Source organism: Melospiza georgiana, chromosome 10 (assembly GCF_028018845.1).
Source record: "Melospiza georgiana isolate bMelGeo1 chromosome 10, bMelGeo1.pri, whole genome shotgun sequence".
Taxonomy (NCBI): Eukaryota; Metazoa; Chordata; class Aves; order Passeriformes; family Passerellidae; genus Melospiza; species Melospiza georgiana.
The window spans coordinates 14,187,489-14,207,471 of record NC_080439.1 but is presented as its reverse complement, the minus strand read 5'-3'; the positions used below and the strand labels follow the sequence as shown (position 1 = coordinate 14,207,471).

Below are 19,983 nucleotides of genomic sequence, written 5' to 3'. Positions count from 1 at the left end.
TTCTATTTTTCTTACTGGAGCTCTTTGATTTCCTTAATTTTGAAGCATTTTTGCATGGAAGTTGGTGCAAGCTGTTATCTCCACACCTGTCTGGCATTTCAGGTCTCTTGGGAAGAACTGATTCTTATATTCTTATTTTTTTTGCTTATCCTGATAATTGTTACTGTTTTCTGGCAAAATCTCCAGTCCTTCCCCTGATGAAGACATAAGTCTCTTGCTTTACATTGATGAAATCCCATCCAGCTGTATTGCAGTGACTGTTACTCCTTACACCAGAGTAAAACATGATGTAATTTATTTCCATGTCCTACCTGTTTAGTTCTCATTTTGGAATCTGCTGACAGGTTGTTGTAGGTGTAATGGGCCTGTGTGACTCCACAGAAAAGGACAGCAACAATACCTGGAATTAAAAAAAAAAAAAGAGTTAGCTGCTTCTGTTTTCTTACTTAGGCTTGCAAAAGGCTGCATAAAAAACCAAATTAGTCTGTTAATAGCTTTTTATAACAAAAGAAATTTGAGATATATGTTCTAAGGCCAATCATGCTTTCATAGCATTTCCACTGTAGTATATTTGGAAATTCAAAGGCTGTAGAATTTTTTTTTCAATTAATACATGGTATGATCCAATCATAATCTGACAGTAATTGTAAGTGTAGGACTAACATAATTGTAACATGTAGGAATTTGGACTATTTGAAAGAATTTGGCAGGGACTGAATGGGGAAGGGAAAAAAAGGTTACTTTTAAATGGTTTGGGATCACTTGGTAGGGAATGACTGCAACAGGGTAAAAACATTCCAGTCTGTGCCTGATTGTATCTTATCACAAGCAGTGTGTAACAATGTCAAGGTGAACAACAACACACTGCTTTAAAGGGATGCTCTGGCAGGTGCAAGCTGTGCTGCCCAGAACAAGCAGGTCAGTGACTGGGGACACAGTTATACTTACAGCTTGTGGAAGGTCTGCAGGGGAAGCAGGATTGTCAGGAATAATAGTAACAAATTTGTTTTATAGGGATATTTTTCAGTACTGCCTTGGTCCTGGTTGTAACTCACTGGAATCACAGAGTAACATCATTGTGTGCAGTAGTGTAATCACAGAAGCTGATAAGGTTGTGAGGTCTGGACACAGATAATGCAGGAGGAACACACATAGGGAGAAAACAGAAATCCAAAACCAGTGTCCACCAGTAGCCATATGTAAATGGCCATGGAGGAAGAATGCTCTGTCTTTTTCTTAGACTTGGGGCATGTCTGCGCAGATAATTATTTACACAACAGCTCAGGGCTTCCTTGTGTCCACTCTGATCATTGTTCCCTGCAGACATTTTGTTTGCTTCTGAGTTCTCTTTCTATTTTAAATTTACCTGTACTGTTTCTGCAGAACACTGACTCTTTAGCCAAGAGAAATTCCACTGAACTTTTAGTGTGTCTTTGTTTCTTGTATTTATTTTAAGTCTGTTTTGATTTTTTTTTCCTAGCTACGCTAAGCCTTTTCTTCATGGTAAATATTGTGGGGTATGGTGAGATTGTCGCTGCTGAAATACATTCCAGGAAGTTTATATTTTGTGAGGTCTAATTGCTCTCATGAACGTGTCTAATTCTTTTTTCTCAGTAACTGGATTTGATTGTGCAGAACTGATCTGAAGAGTTTAAAAATTCTCAAGGCATTAATAATATGCACTGGGATGCTCAAATAATGACATTTCGGTTAAAAATACAGGCAAACAGTAATGTTGCTAAGTATCACTAGCTCCAGGCTCAGTAACTGAAATGGAGATAAGAGTTTCTGATGCAGTTTATTCTCTATTAATCATCAGGATGTCAAGTCTTGCATTTTAAAAATTGACTATTAAATTCAGCTGTGATTATAAACTGATCTTGACTGTTAATTATGGGTAGTGAGGAAAACCAAGAGAGTGTCATGAAGAATAAAATGGCTTAAATCTGATTTTGCAATAAGAATAAATGAACTGAACCATGCAATTATGCAAGTGTAGAAACCAGATACCCTGTTTCCAGGGAAGACTGGGGGAATGCAGTGGAATATTCCAATTGCTGCAATTGAAAGCTTAATATGTACCAGCCATGACTCTCACAATGAATAGTTCATTAAAAGACTTGGAGAAAATTGTTTGTAATGAATATCCATAAAAATGATTACTTAAGAGTAATGATCAATTACATGCTAACTGAAAAGGAAAGAGAAGTACCTGAAGAGGCAAACACAGAACTCTTTAGTTACAAGGAAAAGGCAATCTGGATTTCTTTGTAGCACTATAAAAGCTGGAATTGAAGTTAGCTTGGTAGAAAAGTACTGTATGAGCAGAGTGTGGCACAGAATGAGGCTGTTTTTGTGGGCTTGCTTTCACAGAGAAGCAGCTAAGAGCAGAGATGGCAATACTGGGGTTGAAAACAGACAATATCCATTAGATGCAGGAGGCAGATAAAGCAAGGTGGACCTTTTACTTGTCCTCAGTTTCAGGCTGTTGGAGACAGCTCAGTCACTCTTTACTTAGTGGAAAAATCAGCAATTACTGAGACAGTACTACAATTGCAGAACAAAATGCTAACTTAAAGTAAGCAGGGAATGTTTTCAGTTGAAACAAGTGGTAAGTTAAGTGCAATACAGCTCATTGTGTTTATTAACAGATTACTGACATTTTTCTCTTAATATAAAAGATGAGACATTTCACAGAAAAATGCTTTTATCACTAGTAAACTTTCAGCTTCAGATCAACCTCTTTTTTTTTAGAAATAAAAGCCTTACCATTTTATTTGATTTTTTAACAGAGAAATTGAGACAATTTGTTAACTGTTAATACAGCTAGAGAACTTATTCTTACATTACTTTTTACAATTATATGTAGTTGAAGTGGTTGTTGAGTCAAAAGCTAGTAATATAAAAAATATAGCAACTATATAGGAACTTGTACATTTAATAGTATTTTCCTGATAGTGGGAACCTTAAAATTATAGTGTGGGAATTAATTTACAAGTGCTAATCTGAAAATAGCTCCCATATTAGCTCTCACTAATAGACAAAATCTTTTTACACCATTTCACAAACATGCAAAAAGGAATATCAGAGAAGAGCAGCAGGTGCAATGTTCTTTTGATGCAAAACTTGAAGTGAGTGGCCACAATCAAAACCTCAGAATTTGCTAATTTGAGAGATTAAACCAGACATTTTTCTCCAGCTGTCAGGTCTTTTGGTGGTAAAAAAGGGAATTTAGAAAAAGAAAACCCCCAAGCTGCTACTTTCTGGGGGAGTAAAGGAATAGGTATAAAGTGTACCTTCATTTCAAAAGACCTGTGAGCAAACCAGTTTTCATCCCAACTTAAAATCTTTCCAGAACTTCTGGGATGCCTCTCTAAAGATGCACAACATCCTGAAATCTCTCAGTAAAGCAGCAGGAACTGGTCTTTCATCAGAAGTGGGGAAATGCATGGAAAAAGGAACAATGAGGATTGGGTAAAAAAGAAATTATTTAAATCAGATAACATTTACTTTGGAGTCATGCTTATGTCAAAATCTCCACAGCATCTCCTGGGCTGCAGCTGAATGTGTGTGGCAGGAAATGAGACTCTGAGTGCCTCCAGTTGCTGCAGTAATGGGGCCACACACCCAGGGGCAACAACCTCCCTATCCAGGCTGTTTGAGGGTATGGAGTGTAACTAATCATTTTCTTGATACTAAAGAAAATATTTAAAGTTTCTTACACCAGACCTGCACCAATGCAAACCAAAGCTTGTGCTTTGTTCATGAGGCTTTTATCTCTGGAGTTATCTGAGGCTGATTTTATTTTGAAGTGACACATAGCAACAAAAGATGGAACTGAGGGGATTTTTTAGGCCCTTATCTGAGGACTGTTCATTGGTGTTGTACCTGGCTGCTTCAAGTGAGACCTGGGCTTCAGTGTTGTACTTTTGTAACCCCAAATGAATTGCTGAATTCAATTTCCACTGGAACTCCTATGGTGACATAGAACAGCATTTATTCTGGCCATGCTAAGAGTGCTTGCCCTGTTTATGCTGAACCTCTGCACTAGCAATAAGACTCCACTATCCACATTTTATGCAACTGATCTTTGGTCTCAGCTTAATGCTTTGCTAGAATGTGATTTTCTCCAAAACATACACATTTCTCTTTTTTTCTTACTGCCTTAGAAGACTGTGCCTACAGCAGCCTCTAAATTAGCCAGACCCAAGCCCTGACTCCAGTAAGGGATTGGCAGCAGACCAGCTCAGTTGTCATCTGTCTCTGCACAGCTGGGCAAATGCCATTTTCTTATCTCTTGTTTTCCTAATTAGGCTTAGATTCCATCCTGTGCTCCTGGGAGTGGCAGACCTTGAGCTTACAAGAGTTGTGGTCTCTTTGCTTTTGACCTGGAAGCCAAATTATCCCCTTTCCCTCGTCCCTGGCAGGAGTCTGCCTACTCTGCATGTCACAGCATGGCACATTAGTAATGAATACAGAAAAGAAAGCCACAAAGTTTAGAACTGAAAGCCCAGAATATCTTCCTTGTATAGAATAACGTCAGCTCAGTGAACTGAAGCCCAAACTGCCTTGGGCTCACAGTGCTCACAACTGCAGAGAGAAATGTTTTGGTAGATCCCTTCTGAGAGTGTGCACAAGACCTGCTCACAGCATTTTAAAAAAGCAATGAGGTAGATAACAGATTTTAGACAAATCACAGAAAACAGATAGGAGAAGTGAACAGCATGAGGATAAATGCACTTTGTCAGCAGTATTAAAGAAAATGAAGTTGGTGACATTCATGCTTGCTATGTTCTAAATAGAAAAGTAGCACAAAATTGCCCCAGGGAGAAACCAATCTTTGGACTCATCCTGGGCACCTCATTCATAATATGCTGCTTATTTATTTTTGGAGGAAAAGGAGGAAGAGCTTTCCTGATAGATGAACTCTGCTCTCCTGTGAGCCCCTGAATAGGAAGGCAGGTGTCGCAAAGGCAGAAACATCACAAAATGTCCAGACAAGAATTGCTGAAGGTGAGGAAGCAGCAGTAATTTATTATCACAAGTTTTTTGCTTTATAATGATCAGGGCTCTGAAAACTAGTAAAGGAACAAAAATTACACTCTGCAACAATTTTTTCCTTCAAGGTCTATTGTCTTTTTTGCCTTCATAATGCAGGTCTTTACTGTGTAAAAATCAGAGAGCTTGGCTGCAATTTTGATGCCTTTACACTGAGTCACTGTGTGACTTTGAAGCATGCACCAAATGAACACATACATACAGGTCAATTCCCATGTGCTTAAATGTATTTCTGCAGGTAAATTAATCTCCTTTTATTTGAGTATCTGGTCATTTCAAACAGCTGTAGATAGAGAAGGTCTAAGTGAGATGACCATTAAATGCCCATGTACATCATGAAACCTTTCTCAGACTGAGTGATCATTCAAAATTTAGAAAATGTTGTTAATTATAAAATAAGATAAAAAGCAATTAATAAATGCAAGATATACTTTCTTGATTTATTTCAACAAGTGTTTAATTTAAATTATTTGTGATTTTTTTTCATAGCCTACTAGTAAATACTATGTAATGAACTTTGCAAATGAAAACATCTCTATTAGCACTGACCTTACTCTAGTATTCTGCTATTACAGCTTTGCTCAGCAGTCAGGAATGATATACTCCAGGGCAAATGAGAAAATGCACAAATTAGATTCTACTGTATAAGAATCAATTTATCATGCATGTGTCACAGCTTGATGATATAGCTATAAGATTAATAACCATAACATTAATTTATAATTTCCAGTTCCCAGTATAACAATGATTGTGTAGTCATCCCAGATTTTTATTTTGATTTGCTGGTTCGATCACATCCATTTTTCAACCAGGGTCAGGCCCATGTATTGTGTGTTATATATCATGGGATATCTTGAGGCAGAGAAATGAAATATTTTCTAAAATATTGACCTGTACTACTCTCCATTAAATTTTATTTTAGAAATCTGCAAGCTAAACAAGTGAACACTACCACCTACTTTACCCACTAAAAAACAGTATAGCCCATTATTTATAAATTATGAAATACTTCAATATTACACTTCAAAAAGCTCAGAATGATTGAATGACTGCTGTGGAAAGCATTATAAGAATAAAATTATTTTGCAATTACATTACTTCATAGCTACAGGGAAGTACTAGTCTAGTGTTAATCCTTTGAAGTTCATTTAGAAGGAATGAACAGAGAAAGCACAATGTCCAAGGAAAAGGAAGATGAATAGAGGCATAAATGTCTGATGGAACCAGTTGATTTTTGAAGCATGTCAGCACTAGCAGTGTGGTGCATTGAATGCAGTGGTGCAGCTGTGCCATTGCTGGGCTGAGGCTCTCTGCATTCTCACAGCTGCTGGTAAGGACAGGCACAGGGCTGTAAAACCAGGACCTGCACCCACTGAGACAAAGGGCAAAGCAAGAAATTAGAGTGTGGAGTGAGAGCTGAGTGTGTCCTGGAGCATGAGTGCCCTTTGCTGGGCTCCCCCTGCAGCAGGTGCTTTGTGTGCACACATCTGCATTTTGCACACATTTCCTCAGCATGGCTATGAGAGATCAGGGATGAACCAAAGTCTGGTGAAAATCTCTTAACCAACAGAATATTTCTGCTGCTGAACTTGGGGTTTAAAATAGTATTTTGAAAGGAGGAGAGTTAGAACTATTTCAGAGGAAAGACAAAAGCAACATCAAAACTGGTTAAGCCAGGCAACTAAAGGGTAATGTCAGCACAGTACTAATAAAGTAAATGCAGTTATAAAACACAGCTTTGAGCTTCTGAAGCCACAAGAAAGGCCCCATGATTTTTTTCCATAATAACAGCTTCTGACAAAAGCCTTTTACAGAAATTAAGTGACAAAGATTTAAGTGATAAAAGTTTCAAGATTAAACTTTGCCTTCTGACAACAGTGTAATTAAACAATTTCCACATGAAACTCAGAAACCATGAAGAATACCCATGAAAAAATGCTAGTGACAGAACTAAAAATGCTTGATACTTTTCATTGGAATATAGGTGTTGGTGAATTATCTCTCCTCTTTCAGTTCCTATTTTGTTAAGAATTAGTTAAATTTCCCAACAGTTTTTTATTTTTCCCTTAAATTGAAACTTTACTTTGGTTCCACTCTCTTCCTCCTTCTCTGCCTGTGTCCATTTAAAATTCCATACCATGGCTTCCACCACCATCTGTGGCGTTCAATAATTAAGTCTTTTATTTCAGGTATTTTATATATTACAGCAGAAAAGAGCAATGAAACACTCTTCAGGGTAACTACCAGGAGAGACTCTGCTGTCCATCATCACGTTTGCAGCATGCAAAAAGGACACATGCCAATTATTTTTGTCTGGACATAGAGTCTGTTCCTATGCCTGAGAAATGGAAATTACCTTTGGTGCAGCACCTGAGGCTCTGAAAGATATGAGTGTTTCCTTTACAAATCTACTTTTTGTGTGCAATGTATAATCAATTGTTCAGTTGCTGAAACACAGCATCCTTGTGCTCTGTGAGGAATGCATTTTAAAACAGTCTTTACTTGGAAGTCACTGGTTTAGGAAATCTGTACCTCCAGTAAAAGGAAAGTGATCAACAATCCTCCTCCTCTGCTTGCATTTTTCTGCAGTATTCATGCCACATTTTTAAGAGCTTGTTGAGTGTAACCCCAGGCAGCAGCTCAGATTCTCACAGCTGCTTGCTGCCTCTCTCCCTTCTCCTTGGTGGGATGGGGAGAGAATGAGGCAAGAGCAAGAGTGAGAAACCTTCCTGCAGCTTCTCCTGCTCTGGGGTCAGCTGTCCTGGCACCCTCAGCCCCTCTGCTGCTGGGCTGAGCAGCAGAAAACCCCTTGGCTCTGTCTAAGAGCTTCTCAGGGACCCCTGAAATATCCCAGCACCACATTAGCTACTGTGAAGAAAATTAATGCTACCCTTGCCCAAACCAGTACAGAGCTGTTAAGAGACAAAATGGACTTTCATTCCACCTGGTATCTGATTTTCTTGATGAAATTAATTACCACCCTTTTGTTCAGTTCACGTACCACTGTTTTTATTCATTGGCCTGAAAAATTTGGCAGTAAACAGGATGCAAAGTTGTATAATTAGTGAGACAAAGATGCAGATATTAATACCCATTCAGAAATGGTTTGATTGTGTGGCTGATATTAAAAAAGTAACATGCTGGCTCCAGAGAACTCAGTAAAAACATAACTGTTGCCTTCAAAAGGCTTTGAATGATTTTGCGAACAAAGCAGCATGGGCTGCATTACACTCCATTAAGCATTTTTCTTCTCCTGATTTTCCCTGACATTAATTAGAGCACTGGAGTTCAGAGGTGACAACCTCAAGAGCATTAAAACAATCAAGGCCATAGAAACTTTGTTCTTTTGAGTCACACTATACAATAGATTGCTGTGGAGGTAAACTATATCCATTTACAAATTTTGCCTAAACTTCTGTGTGGACTTTAATGGAGGCCCTGGGTACATAATTGACTGTGATTGTACAATTTGTTTCCTGGCATAAATGAAAAAACTATTGGATCTCACATCTTTCTGCCTGTCATTGGGACATGGCTGTGCCAAAATGTACATGTAGGTGCACTGAACAAGATGACTTTTTTTTTTGTAAGTATAAAGGTGGATGCAACCCACCCTTAGCCCTGTTCTTGGTTTACTATTGATAATTGGTCTCAATTATTGATGATTGAGAAAAACAAGAAAGGCCCAGGATATGGAGTGTGTGCAGAGGAGCACAGGCTGGTAATCACAGGGCACTGCCTCCTTCCTTCCTTGCCTTACTGTTATCTTTGGTCTCCTAGCTGGCCAGAAAATAGGGGGATTAATAGAGAGACATTAATAGGGATGGGATAATGCAGCGAGGAGAGACTGAGGACTTGAGCCTGATCTATTATGTCTTTGTCTGGAAGAATTATTCACTGGCACTACAGAATTGTTCTTAAAGATTAAACAATCTCCAATATAGCAACAGGCTTTTAGGAGCTTTAGATATAATGTCATGCCTAAAATAAACCATGCATTTTACCCACACTAGAGGCACAATACAAAATTGCTTTTATTTCATTAAATGCAATACTTACCTGTAAGCCCAGCAGCTTCTGCTGATAAGAAGGCACTCCAGGATAGGAGGAAAAACAGACCTGTCTCCAACATAGGAAACTCACACAGCTTTGTGAATTTGGTCAAGTGCTAAAAGATTACTAAGGAAAAATAAAAACCCAACTGTTTTATGAGCTAAAATCACCCCCATCTGAGAAAGGATGAAAGAAAGAAAGCAAGCTCCCCCACCATATTCATCTAAACATTGAATTTGGGAAGAACTGCACAGCTTCTGACTTATCTCAAGGAGCAAAATCCAGAACAGATTTTAAAGTCAGCTATTTTAAGTACTTTTGTAGAGTTTGAATTAATACCCAGTTGGTTGCATTTGATATTCTTTTTCCTAGAAAAAAAGGAAAAGGAAGTAATTTTGCCCAGTTTTATAAACAAACTGGCATTTGTTTACATTTGTGTGAATGCAAAAAGATCAAAATCACTGATCTTTCTACAGTAGCATTCTATATGAGCTGCAAAACACAAGAAAAAAAATGCAGGGCAACAGAAAGACCTTTAATTTCCAGCTTAGTTAAACTGATGGGCTTGTTGGTCACACTGACACGGTGTAATGTTTCCCTTGTAGTTATGTATAATTTTTGCTAGCCTGGAGTTCATAAATAAGTTCTTGTTCTTAAAAAATTAATGTTTGAGCCTCAATATACTTCAAAACACTTTCCTTAAAATACAAGTCTTTGCAAATAGGGTGATAAAGGCCAGAGTCCTACCTAATGAAGAAATTTGTAGATTCTGATAAACGACATTTCCTGTCAATTTATGATTTTATCTGTTTGTTTACAAACACTTGAGCCTTGAGTGAAAAGCTTCAGGCTCAAACTAAAGATGGTCACTCTCAGATATGGCATATTTTTTCCAATATATATAGATTTGCTCCCTGAAAACAAACCATAAAGGATATTAAAGCTGTGACAACAGCATAAGAAGATCCCATGGCAAATGATCCAGCAAAGATCCCCAGAAAATTTCCCACTGACTGGAAGAAAGCTGCAGCATCAAAAGCATTAGGATTCTCCTTGGGACTGTAAATGGATATAGAGCTGAAAAGAAAACAAAGGGGTGGGGGAGAGGGAGAGAAAAAGAAACAACAAATTCAATCACATTGTAACAATTTTGGAATCAATAATTGCAAATGAACAGTATTAAGCACTCAAAATGCAAACCAAGACTTCTCTGGGCTAACAGCAGATGAGAGCAAAGCAGATGGAGACTGGGGAGAACCAATTTGTTTTCAAGGTATCACACTGGAAATAGTCTACTGCCAGTCAGCAACACTTTTATACTCGAAGTGCCATAAACAATATTGTTTCCAGGCCAACAAAACATTAAAAGGTGGTAGGTGGATAAGAAAACTGCAGGGAAGATAGATAACTCTGAATTATTTATTGGCCATATGTCCTCAGAGCAGTTACATATTCGCAAATATCCTTGATAAAAACTGCAGCTTTGTGGCTGAGGTTCAAATGGGTGACACAAATCACAGCAGGTACCACACATGCAGCAGCAATTTTGTCTCAAACCACTGAGCACTTTCCTTCCTGGTGTAACCCTTCATAGCCAGGGCTGGAGATGTGGCAGGAGCTCAGCAGTAGGAAACTTGTGGACAGAATGAAAATTGTCCCACAGAAAGAAACTGCTGCAGTTGGCCAAGGTCATCTCCTGTTTCCCACCCCTGAGTGCAGCCACCACAGGTGTTTTGGGATGAGAAATGATGCCACCAAAGCAAAGGGACTGTGCACTAAATAATTTGAGTGTCTCAGAGTTATTAGCCAGCAGTCATACACCAGAACACCAGTAACTCCACGTTTGTATGTCCTTTTGCTTGTTGAAATGTTATATTGAACAGATACAAAATAGCTCTAAGCCTCACAAACTAAGAAACATTTTCCATCTTTGTGTTCTGTTGCTTTGAGTACTGTTTTGAGTACTTTTATGATCCTTGCCAAAGAAAACGTGCTGAGCTTGGCTTTGGATTCCAGAATGTGCCTTGGATAGATGGAAAATGACTAGTATTTTAAGAATTGGAATTTTAGAATTTTTAAAAAGTTGTAAATATTTTAAGCTTTTGGATATTAAGAATGCAATCCTTGTAGTCTGATGATTTTCATTTGGAAATAAGGCTTAGGGTTGAAATTCTGTATAAAGGATTTTCTAAACAGATGCATTGAAATAACATGTAGATGTGAAAACAGTTCTTGTGCTTTCAGTCTGCAGAAATGGCACAAGGTTCTCAAGGCATATGGGGGAGCACCACAAATATGAGGGGGGAATGCTCAGGTACTACAACAGAAGTAACTAAGCACTAAAATCTCTTATCTCCAGTTATGCTGATTAGCACCACCACCAATCATTGAGATGGTTTCTGCTGGAAGGTGCTGTTGATACAAGGACACAGAACCCTGGCAGCACAGGAACTGGTGATCAGCAGCATGTTGCCATCTAAATTTTCTGTCCTTTCTCAGCTGTGGCTTTCTTAGACCAGGGGATCAGTTATAGTTCTTTGTTCCTCTTGCCTAGAAACTCGTAGGTGTGTCTTGACAGCAAAGCAGCCACTTGGTGCTTTGATGTTTGTCCCAGCCAAGTACAAAGCCTGCAGCTGCTGCTCTGTTTTGCTTAGTGAATTATAAATCAGGAAATGATCTTTTGTGCCACTGGTGCTCTGGTCTGCATTGAGTGGTGAATTCAGAGGTCCTAGAATAAAGGAAAATGGTTCTGTTAGAATGATGGGCTCTGACCATGACAGGAACGCTCAGTAACAAAACAGGTCATGGCATGGAGTGAGAATTTATTAGTCAAATGTATGCCATAGGCAGTAAATGGTTTTTTTAAAGTATATTAATCTTAGGGCAAGAAAAATTGGCTTTATTAAGACTGGTTAGGGTTACAGTTTGCCCTTCCTCCAATCTACCAACAGATTTCAGGGATGAAGAAAACTAGAAGAAAGCATCCAATTCATAATGTAGTTATTTCAGGAACAAGTATGGAGTGACTCATTCTGACTGATAAGTTTTTTTACTCAGTGTGCCCCCCATGATTTTTAAAAGCACCATAACATGACATATGCTCATTATACTACTGTGATTTCTGGTCTAAATCTTTCCAGAGCTCCTGTTTCCCTGCAGCTCGGAGAATGTCTACTTCTATTCTTCATTCCACATTATTCTCTACTAGAGCTATTTATTTTTCTGGATATGTTTCTTTTTAGCACTAACTTTTAATCCTTTCAAGCATCCAAAATACACAGTAATTTACCTGAGGTTTTCTATATAAGATGCAACTTAACAGAACAGGATCTTATTCTGTTTATTCCACTACTTTCTGCCAAACCAATTATCTGACCTAAAAACAAAATGGCAAAGTTTAACACTGGAGAGAACCATCATTAAAGTTATAGTGCCTCTACTCTTCTTCCTTTTCCTTGGAGAGCAATTTGAGGTCTGCTGGCATGACTTGCCCTCTCTGCTATCTGCTCTCTGTGCTCTTTGTACAAAGGGAATGATTGCAGTTCATTAATAAGCAGTGTGGGTTTGATACTAAATTTCAAACTGTTTTCAGGTTTTAGAGGCTTTCTAAACGCTGAACGAGTTTAAGAAAAAAAAAGAGTTTATTTCTGTAAATTTGTATCAGAGGTGGATTAAGGGAGTCCTCAAAGTAAATTCAGCAGAAAACTGTTTCAGAGACTGATAAATGAACAGATTTAATGGCAAAGGCCTGCTTTATCTGCCAGCCAGAATGAGAAAGAGTGCAGGGGTAGGAGTGAGAGATTTTTGTTGGCTCATCACTGAATACTCAATATATGTGTCTCACCTGTCCCAGTCCCTGCTGTCTGTGTGTGTGAGCTTGGTAAGCTCTGCCTCTCCTTCTGGTGGGGATAATACTTCACCTCCTGGCTGGGTTCATTAGGATTAGCCAGCACTTTCTAGATTAGACAGCTATTTAACAGATCTCTTTTTATTTTCAGTTTTTCTGTGTTTCCTTGAGCCAACAACATTGGACAGGCTCAAGTGCTTTCACAGCTTTCAAAAAAGGAAATACAGGCAATATTTATTTATGCAATATATTGCAAGCTGGGGTGGTAGTTTTTCTTGAAGCAGATAGAAAGATTAACAGTTTGTGTCAGTTGTACCACGCTAAGCTTTCCACTTCCCTCCCCTCATATGCTGAGATCACTTTAGGATGAAAGCTCAGCATGACAAACACTTTCATTCTACACACGTTATAGAGATCTAATAATAAAAGTCTGCATTACAGATGGGCTTTTGCAATAGAAAGCATCCAGTCACATCTCCTGTTGCATCTTAATTGATTACTTTTTACATCTTCATTTATTCAAGAGATCTTTTTCTTCCTGTTAGTTTTCCCAGCCTGTAAGTACAGCACAATGTATTTTCCTCGGAAAAAAGAATAAAATAGAAAGCATTGCAGCAAAATTTTTCCAGTAATTCATGCAAGTTTTTTGAGGAAAAATCTGTTGTTGAGGTTAAATCTTGTATCTTACTTTTGTTTCTGTCCAAACCTGCATCAAATAAAGAGATGCTAATCAGCCTTAACTAGCAGAACAGCACAAAGATTCTTTGTTTTGATATAAGCCAAAGTGAAGCAACACCTGTATCAGATGAATTTTAGAAAAATGCATTATGCTGAGGAAGATACACTCAAGCATCAGAAGCAAAGTGTGTGCAAACAGCAGAAAATTTCCAACAGAATTATGTAGAGTCAGTTATTCGAAATAACCAGTAAACAGACTGGTTTATTCCTGTCTTTTTGACCAACATGAAAATAATAATTTGATAGGAACATTTCTTTGCACTTGCTAAGCCACAGGGCTTTCTTTAGCCAAGTGCCCTTCCTCCTCCTTGCCCTCCATCACGTGCCATGTAACACTGCACAATGTGAGAAAAGAAAAAAATACCTGAAAATACAGGAAGGTCAGATGTTCCCTAAAATACCTTCATTGAATATACAGTGGGATGTCCCTCAGGTGATAAATAATTATAGAACTACATGGTGATTTCATCAGCTGCTAATTAAGAAAAATAAAGCAGGCCAGAAAAATGTATTCTAGAGCTCAAGGTTGGTTTTTAGAGGGAAAGAAGGTTATTTTTCCTGAAATTATAATTACGCAGAAAAAGGCAGGTCAGTACAGCATGTTGGAAAATTTGGATCTTTCAGAGAAGTGGATGGAATCAAACAGTTTCTGTTCCCACACAACTTTTTTGCTATATACTTTTCCTAAAAGTGTTGGAAGGAAGCCAAAACATCAGAGCTGTAATTTACCCCCAATATGTGTTTGAACTAGAAGTGAAGGTCCATTCATAGCACCAGACACCCACACCTTCTCTTGGCAAGCTGGCAGAGTCTGCTTAGGCGTCCTCACCAAAGATCTCCTCCCACATGAGGAACAAGCAGATGAACTATAAAGGTAAAAACAACTGGGGAAGTTTGGGATGTTACTGTGCCAAGCCAATAAATCACATATGAAACAGGGGTTTGCAGGCAGGTAAGGCAAAGCAAAGACACACCAGAGCAGGAAGGCTTAAGGACTAGCAGAGGCAGCCAATTTTAACAGTTTTGAAACAAATACGCAAAGATCTAGATAAAAATTTCAAACAACAAACAAATGCATTTTTCAGATGTGTTAAAAGAGTGATCAGTACATTGAAAGAACACAGAGGAGTCTTTTGTACATCCCTCTGTATAAATGAATCTGTCTCCATGGAATTTATTCCTGACAATATTTGCAAATTTTTAGACATTTAAGGTTCCTGAAGCAGAGACTTCGCTGAAATATAGATACTAAGCTTTCTATTTATGTAGAGCTTTATGTGACAGATAAAAAAATAAAAGGAATGAAAAAAGAAAGGTGCTGGTAGTTGAATCACTGCCCAAGTGGCCAGTGTCTGAACCTTCATTATGGATACCCAAAATTTTATTCTCCTTGGCAATACAGCAGGTCATTGTTTTTATTCCACTTATAGCCTGGTTTCATCACTGCTATTATTAGAACTACTATTATTGTTTTTAATTCTAGAAAAAGATCTGGCAGTTGTTTTTAGAAACTATTTTCTATCTGGGCTTACACTCTGTTTCTTTTTCTCTATGCCATGACTTATTTTCTTCCTCTGTTTTCTGACCTTACTTTGCTCCTTTGTAGACTTTTCCAGAATGTCTAAAATACCAGAGAACATTTTATCTTGATTACTTTAAACCAAGATAACACTTACTGTTGTTGTATATGAGCTTTTATTGCTTTTACACTGGTAACTATTTTCTGTTTTCTTCTGTGTCCAAGCCTGAGCTGACACACAGCAGCAGTTTGTCAGAGAAAACAAAAAATAGTTTGTGTTGTTCCAGGTGGACTTTCCCTAATGCAGATCTCACTTGTCAGCTAGCCCCAAACACCAGGGACTGCAGAAAATCTGCCATCCTCCCTCCTTCTTCTCTGTCTCCCAGCCCATGAACCTTAGGAATTCTGCTCTACCTCCCATGGGAGCCTTGGAAGCCATCTATCCTGCTGATCCCATTCTTGCCCTCAAATCCCACACCTGGGCCATACAGGACCTGTTATCTCACCCACCTGGATGGGGCTGATCTCAGCTTCAGGTGAGCTGGGACAGCTCTGGTGCCCAGGGACAGCTCTGCCAGTCCCTGCTGCTGGACACCTGCATCCTTCTGAGCCTGCTCAGAGCTTGCTCACTACAGGGCTGCAGTCACTTTGCCTCACAGCAAGGAGATTGAGATGAGAGTTGTGACAATGATTAAGGACCTAATGGGCCTGCAGGCAGAGCAATTTCAAGTCTAACATCATCTCTGATCTGGTGTGGAGCTTCTCTGCCCCAGTGCACCTGAGCAAGGGTGTGCACTGTCATCTGTACAAGTATCTCAGCTTCTCATTACCTTGTTCTAACATGGTTTTATCTTTGACAGAAAGAAATCCTGATGAACAGCAACATGGGCTTAAAATCTATGCAAAAGAAAATTAAGGCTTTAACAGTAAAATTTGTTCACATATCTCTGAGGCTTGGCATAGGAATATTTCATTCTCAAATGACTGCTATTGCTTCTAAATGCCTAATTTTCATAAATCTATTTGGAAATATCACAGTCATAGTGACAACTCTTTCCTGTCCCATATCTTTGAGAGGAATGAAGCACATCAGCAGAAAACAGATGGCTGATAGTGGGCTGTCTGTGACAGCATGTGTTGCATTCTGTGTTATCCCTCTGACTGTCCTTATTTATGAGCTGATCATATCCAAAGGCACATAATTTACACATTTCTGTGCCTACAAATATGATGCCTTCTCATTTGGATATCAGAACTGTAATCCAACTCACTGTTTAATTTTCATTCTTTTTAAGCCTTGCATGGCCTGTGTCTGTCTAGAGCAGCTTGAAGTCTGTCCCCCCAGTTAGGGAGCTTTCAGTGGCTTCAGCAACTGGGAAGGTGCACATAGTGCTGAGAAAGTAGAAACAAAGAATCAACACCAAGGAAGAGATAAATGTATTTATGGTATTAATGCAAAGATCCTGACTTCTCCCCTGCCTGGCATCTCTCTGTAATCACTTATGCTTTTGCAAAATAGAACAAGGTAAAACAGTGCTCTAAAAATTATGCATTTTTTCTGCAAAGAAAACATGACTGTGAAAGTTACAACCCATCAACCCTCTGAGTTAACAAGAAATAATGAACAAGTTAAAAATTCTTCAGTCAATATCTAGAAGGAAAAATGAAATAGTCTTCTATGCTATTTGAACCAAATCTGCTGCATGATGCTAATTGTGCTATAAGGGGAGTTAGATGTGCTGTGTGTGTTAAGACTCCTGCTAATGTTGGTTCATGAGCCTGAGCAATCTTTTTGCCTCCCTACCCCTGACACCTGAGTTGGGAGCTATTGTCCTCTCCCAGCTCTTGCACTACTAAATTTACATTCTTCCTCATTATTCACCTTTGTTATCTTTCAATGTTTTACTTGTGAGCCATTCATCTCCAAAGTTACTTAAAGAGCTGAAAAATATTGATCAGAAACATTTACACAACCTTCCCCTTATGTGACAGTTCTTCCCATTAGTGCAGGGTGAATGAGACTCTGGAATAAGGATTTGCTGTGAAAATTATATATCTCTCTTGAAATCCAAAAATTGACTTAATGTGCAATTGCAAGTATTCTGTGAGCATAACAAGAGTTTAATGTGTTCCTGGAGGCCTAATTCAATCCACACGTCAGGTTTGCTTGTACAAAAGTGGCAGAATGTGATACTATGGAACTAGGGAAGGTGATTACTGGAAGAATTGGGTAATCTTAATTAACCCCCCCTTTTTCTACTAAAATTTTTGAGATGACTCAAGGATGAGGTAAGAAAGCCTTCCAACTACACTAGTCTTTCACAGTGCCTTTGTTCCTGCAAACAAATGTTACATTTATCTGTGTCAATTGAACTCCACCTGCCTGTTGACAAAATGCTGTGGGCTGCTGGCTGCCTGCACGGAGCAGAGCGTTGGGATGCTGCAGCAGATTACCAGAAATCACTGTGATTGACTGTCATCCTGCTCCAGAGGAGAAACTGCCTCAAATTACCCTTACAGTGATGAGTGTCTGAGTAACTCCACTGATTCTGTGCAGTTGGTATAAATGCGCATTGGCCTTACAAAAAAAGCAGGATATGACCCAAACACTTTAAGGAAGGTTTTAAGCAGTTGGGTTAGCCATGAAAAATCCTTTCTCTTATGGGCAACTAGCAGAGATTGAATGGAAAGAGTTTCCACTAAATCTTTATTAAATAGTAATTTTCTTATAATCAAAGAGCCCGTGATTTTGTTCAGGAGCAGTTTAAGACTGAAACAACAGAAAATGATGTATAGTTTATGCCAGACAATATTCTCCCTTCATTTGGGCTTTGACTCATCCTCCTAACACTGCAGGAGAACCCACTAGACCTGTGAGCACTGTGAGATACCCAGGGATGAAAGCAGCATTTCCTTTGTGGTAACAGCTGCTTCTTATCCTTCACAAATGCGCAGTCCTACCCATCTCACCCTCCTCCAGGCTTTAAACCAACTTGTCCCCGAGATTGAGCTGGTTAAACAGTACCACAAATACTCTGTAATCCCTGAAATCCCCTTGAATGAATGGGGACAAAGGAGTGAGGGGCAGTATCACATTACTTAGCTGATCAATGGAAGAACATATACAGCAGGTTCTTGTTTAATATTTAAAGGACTTTTTTCTTCTGTGACCTCTGCTTATGAAAATCTGATGTGTTCAAGGCTATTGTACCCCCTGTCTTTTCACAGAGAACATTTCAGATTCCTGTTTGTGCTCAGCTCAGTACTCCCAGAGACAGGGAGAGGAGGCTCAAAGTGCCCAGTCCTGCTCACCTTGAGAAAAGCAGGCTGTCCTCTCCCTGCTCCTCTCCTCTTGTCAGTGGGACAGCAAAGGACCCCATTGTCACCACTGCCCTGCCAAGCCTCAGCTGCCCCAGGTCACTGCCTGAAGTGTAACAGGGGGGTAAAGCCTACCTAGGAATGGTAAAAAGGAGGGAGAGAATTGGGAGCATGCTGCTGGGAATGTGCTATAAAGAATTGAAAGGTTAAGTGAGAGAGCAGCGGAAAGAAAACTATCTTTGTGATTTCTACCAGATGTCAGTTTTATATTCTACCAGCCATATATTCTACCAGATCTCATTATAAAAATATAATGTGTCAATTATATGCTTTCATAGATTTTACTCAGGCACGAGGTGTAATTTTGTTTTTTCTTCTATTTTTTCCTGTTATCACCCTAAAATAAACTCTCTGTGACCCAAAAGTAATCTAGTGAAGTCAGACCATATAATAGTCTACGTTTGCAACAAACCTAGAGCTTAGTAAGCATGGGTACTCTTTGTCTTGTAAGAGATTTTTATGCTACTGTTTGTGTTGAAATTATTGCATCCTAGACACAGCGGAGTGTGCTGCTAGAGGATGCAGGCAGTCCCTAGAGCAGCTGGATAAGCCACTGCCATACTATGGGGCTGTGCCAAGTTTCTGGCCTATCAGCAGCCTTGGGCTTTTTCACTTGCAGAATGTTTTCTGTCAGAGATTTAGAAAGGAGCCCTTGCTCTACTGCCTTCACTGAACTTCAGCATCTTTAGGAACTTCTGAACAGTGCAGGACACTGGGCAGCCTGATGCTGAATGTAATTGATAAAGATAAGGTACACAGAATCCCACAAAAATTAGGGTGGAAGGAGAAGGAAAGTATGTCTAAAGTTTTTTCTATTTCAGTGTTTTCCCTCACTCTGCCTAAGACACTCTAACGTGTAATAAATAGGAAGAAATGTGGTCTTTGGTATGTGGTATATCATCCTTGTATAGCCAGTGCATGCAAAACAGATCCTTTCATAGTCAGAAGGGGATGAAATGAGAAAAATCTGCAGTTCATGTAGCTTTTTAATATCTGGAGTACAATTTGTCTATCTCCTACCCAGATTCTTAGAGAGATTTAAAAAAACCAAATTACTGCTCCAAGAAATATTGTCAATAGATGCAAACAAAATGGCCCACATGATTTCTAATGTGCCCAGACCATGCATTGGATGACCCCACCCCAGTCCTGACCTGGAACAGCCTAACCTTGATGTTGTGCCAACCATCCCTTTTTCTTTAGCCCCATTTCACTCAGGAAAAGTTCCCTTCTCTCAGGTGACACAGTGCAGGGGGTGTGAAGGGCAGGACAGCTCACTTGGAGCTGCTCTGTGTGAGCACTGGCAACTGCCTGTGCAGTTTTCCTTTGCATTCCCCATTAGCACTCCTCAAGGAGGGCTCACATGGTTTTTCCCCCTGTGAAGACACAC

General features: G+C 39.1%; 1 protein-coding gene across 1 annotated transcript in view; it reads right to left on the bottom strand.

Annotated features, from left to right (window-relative positions):
- The window catches only part of SLC9A9 (solute carrier family 9 member A9), a 171,983-nt gene that overhangs the window by 91,888 nt on the left and 60,112 nt on the right, over window positions 1-19,983 (bottom strand). Inside the window, exons 7-9 of the mRNA XM_058031120.1 lie at window positions 10,050-10,188; window positions 9,118-9,223; window positions 312-400 (exon numbers count right to left, since the gene is read on the bottom strand). Of these exons, the coding sequence (XP_057887103.1) occupies window positions 312-400; window positions 9,118-9,223; window positions 10,050-10,188 (334 nt within the window). The remainder of the gene's footprint in view (window positions 1-311; window positions 401-9,117; window positions 9,224-10,049; window positions 10,189-19,983) is intronic.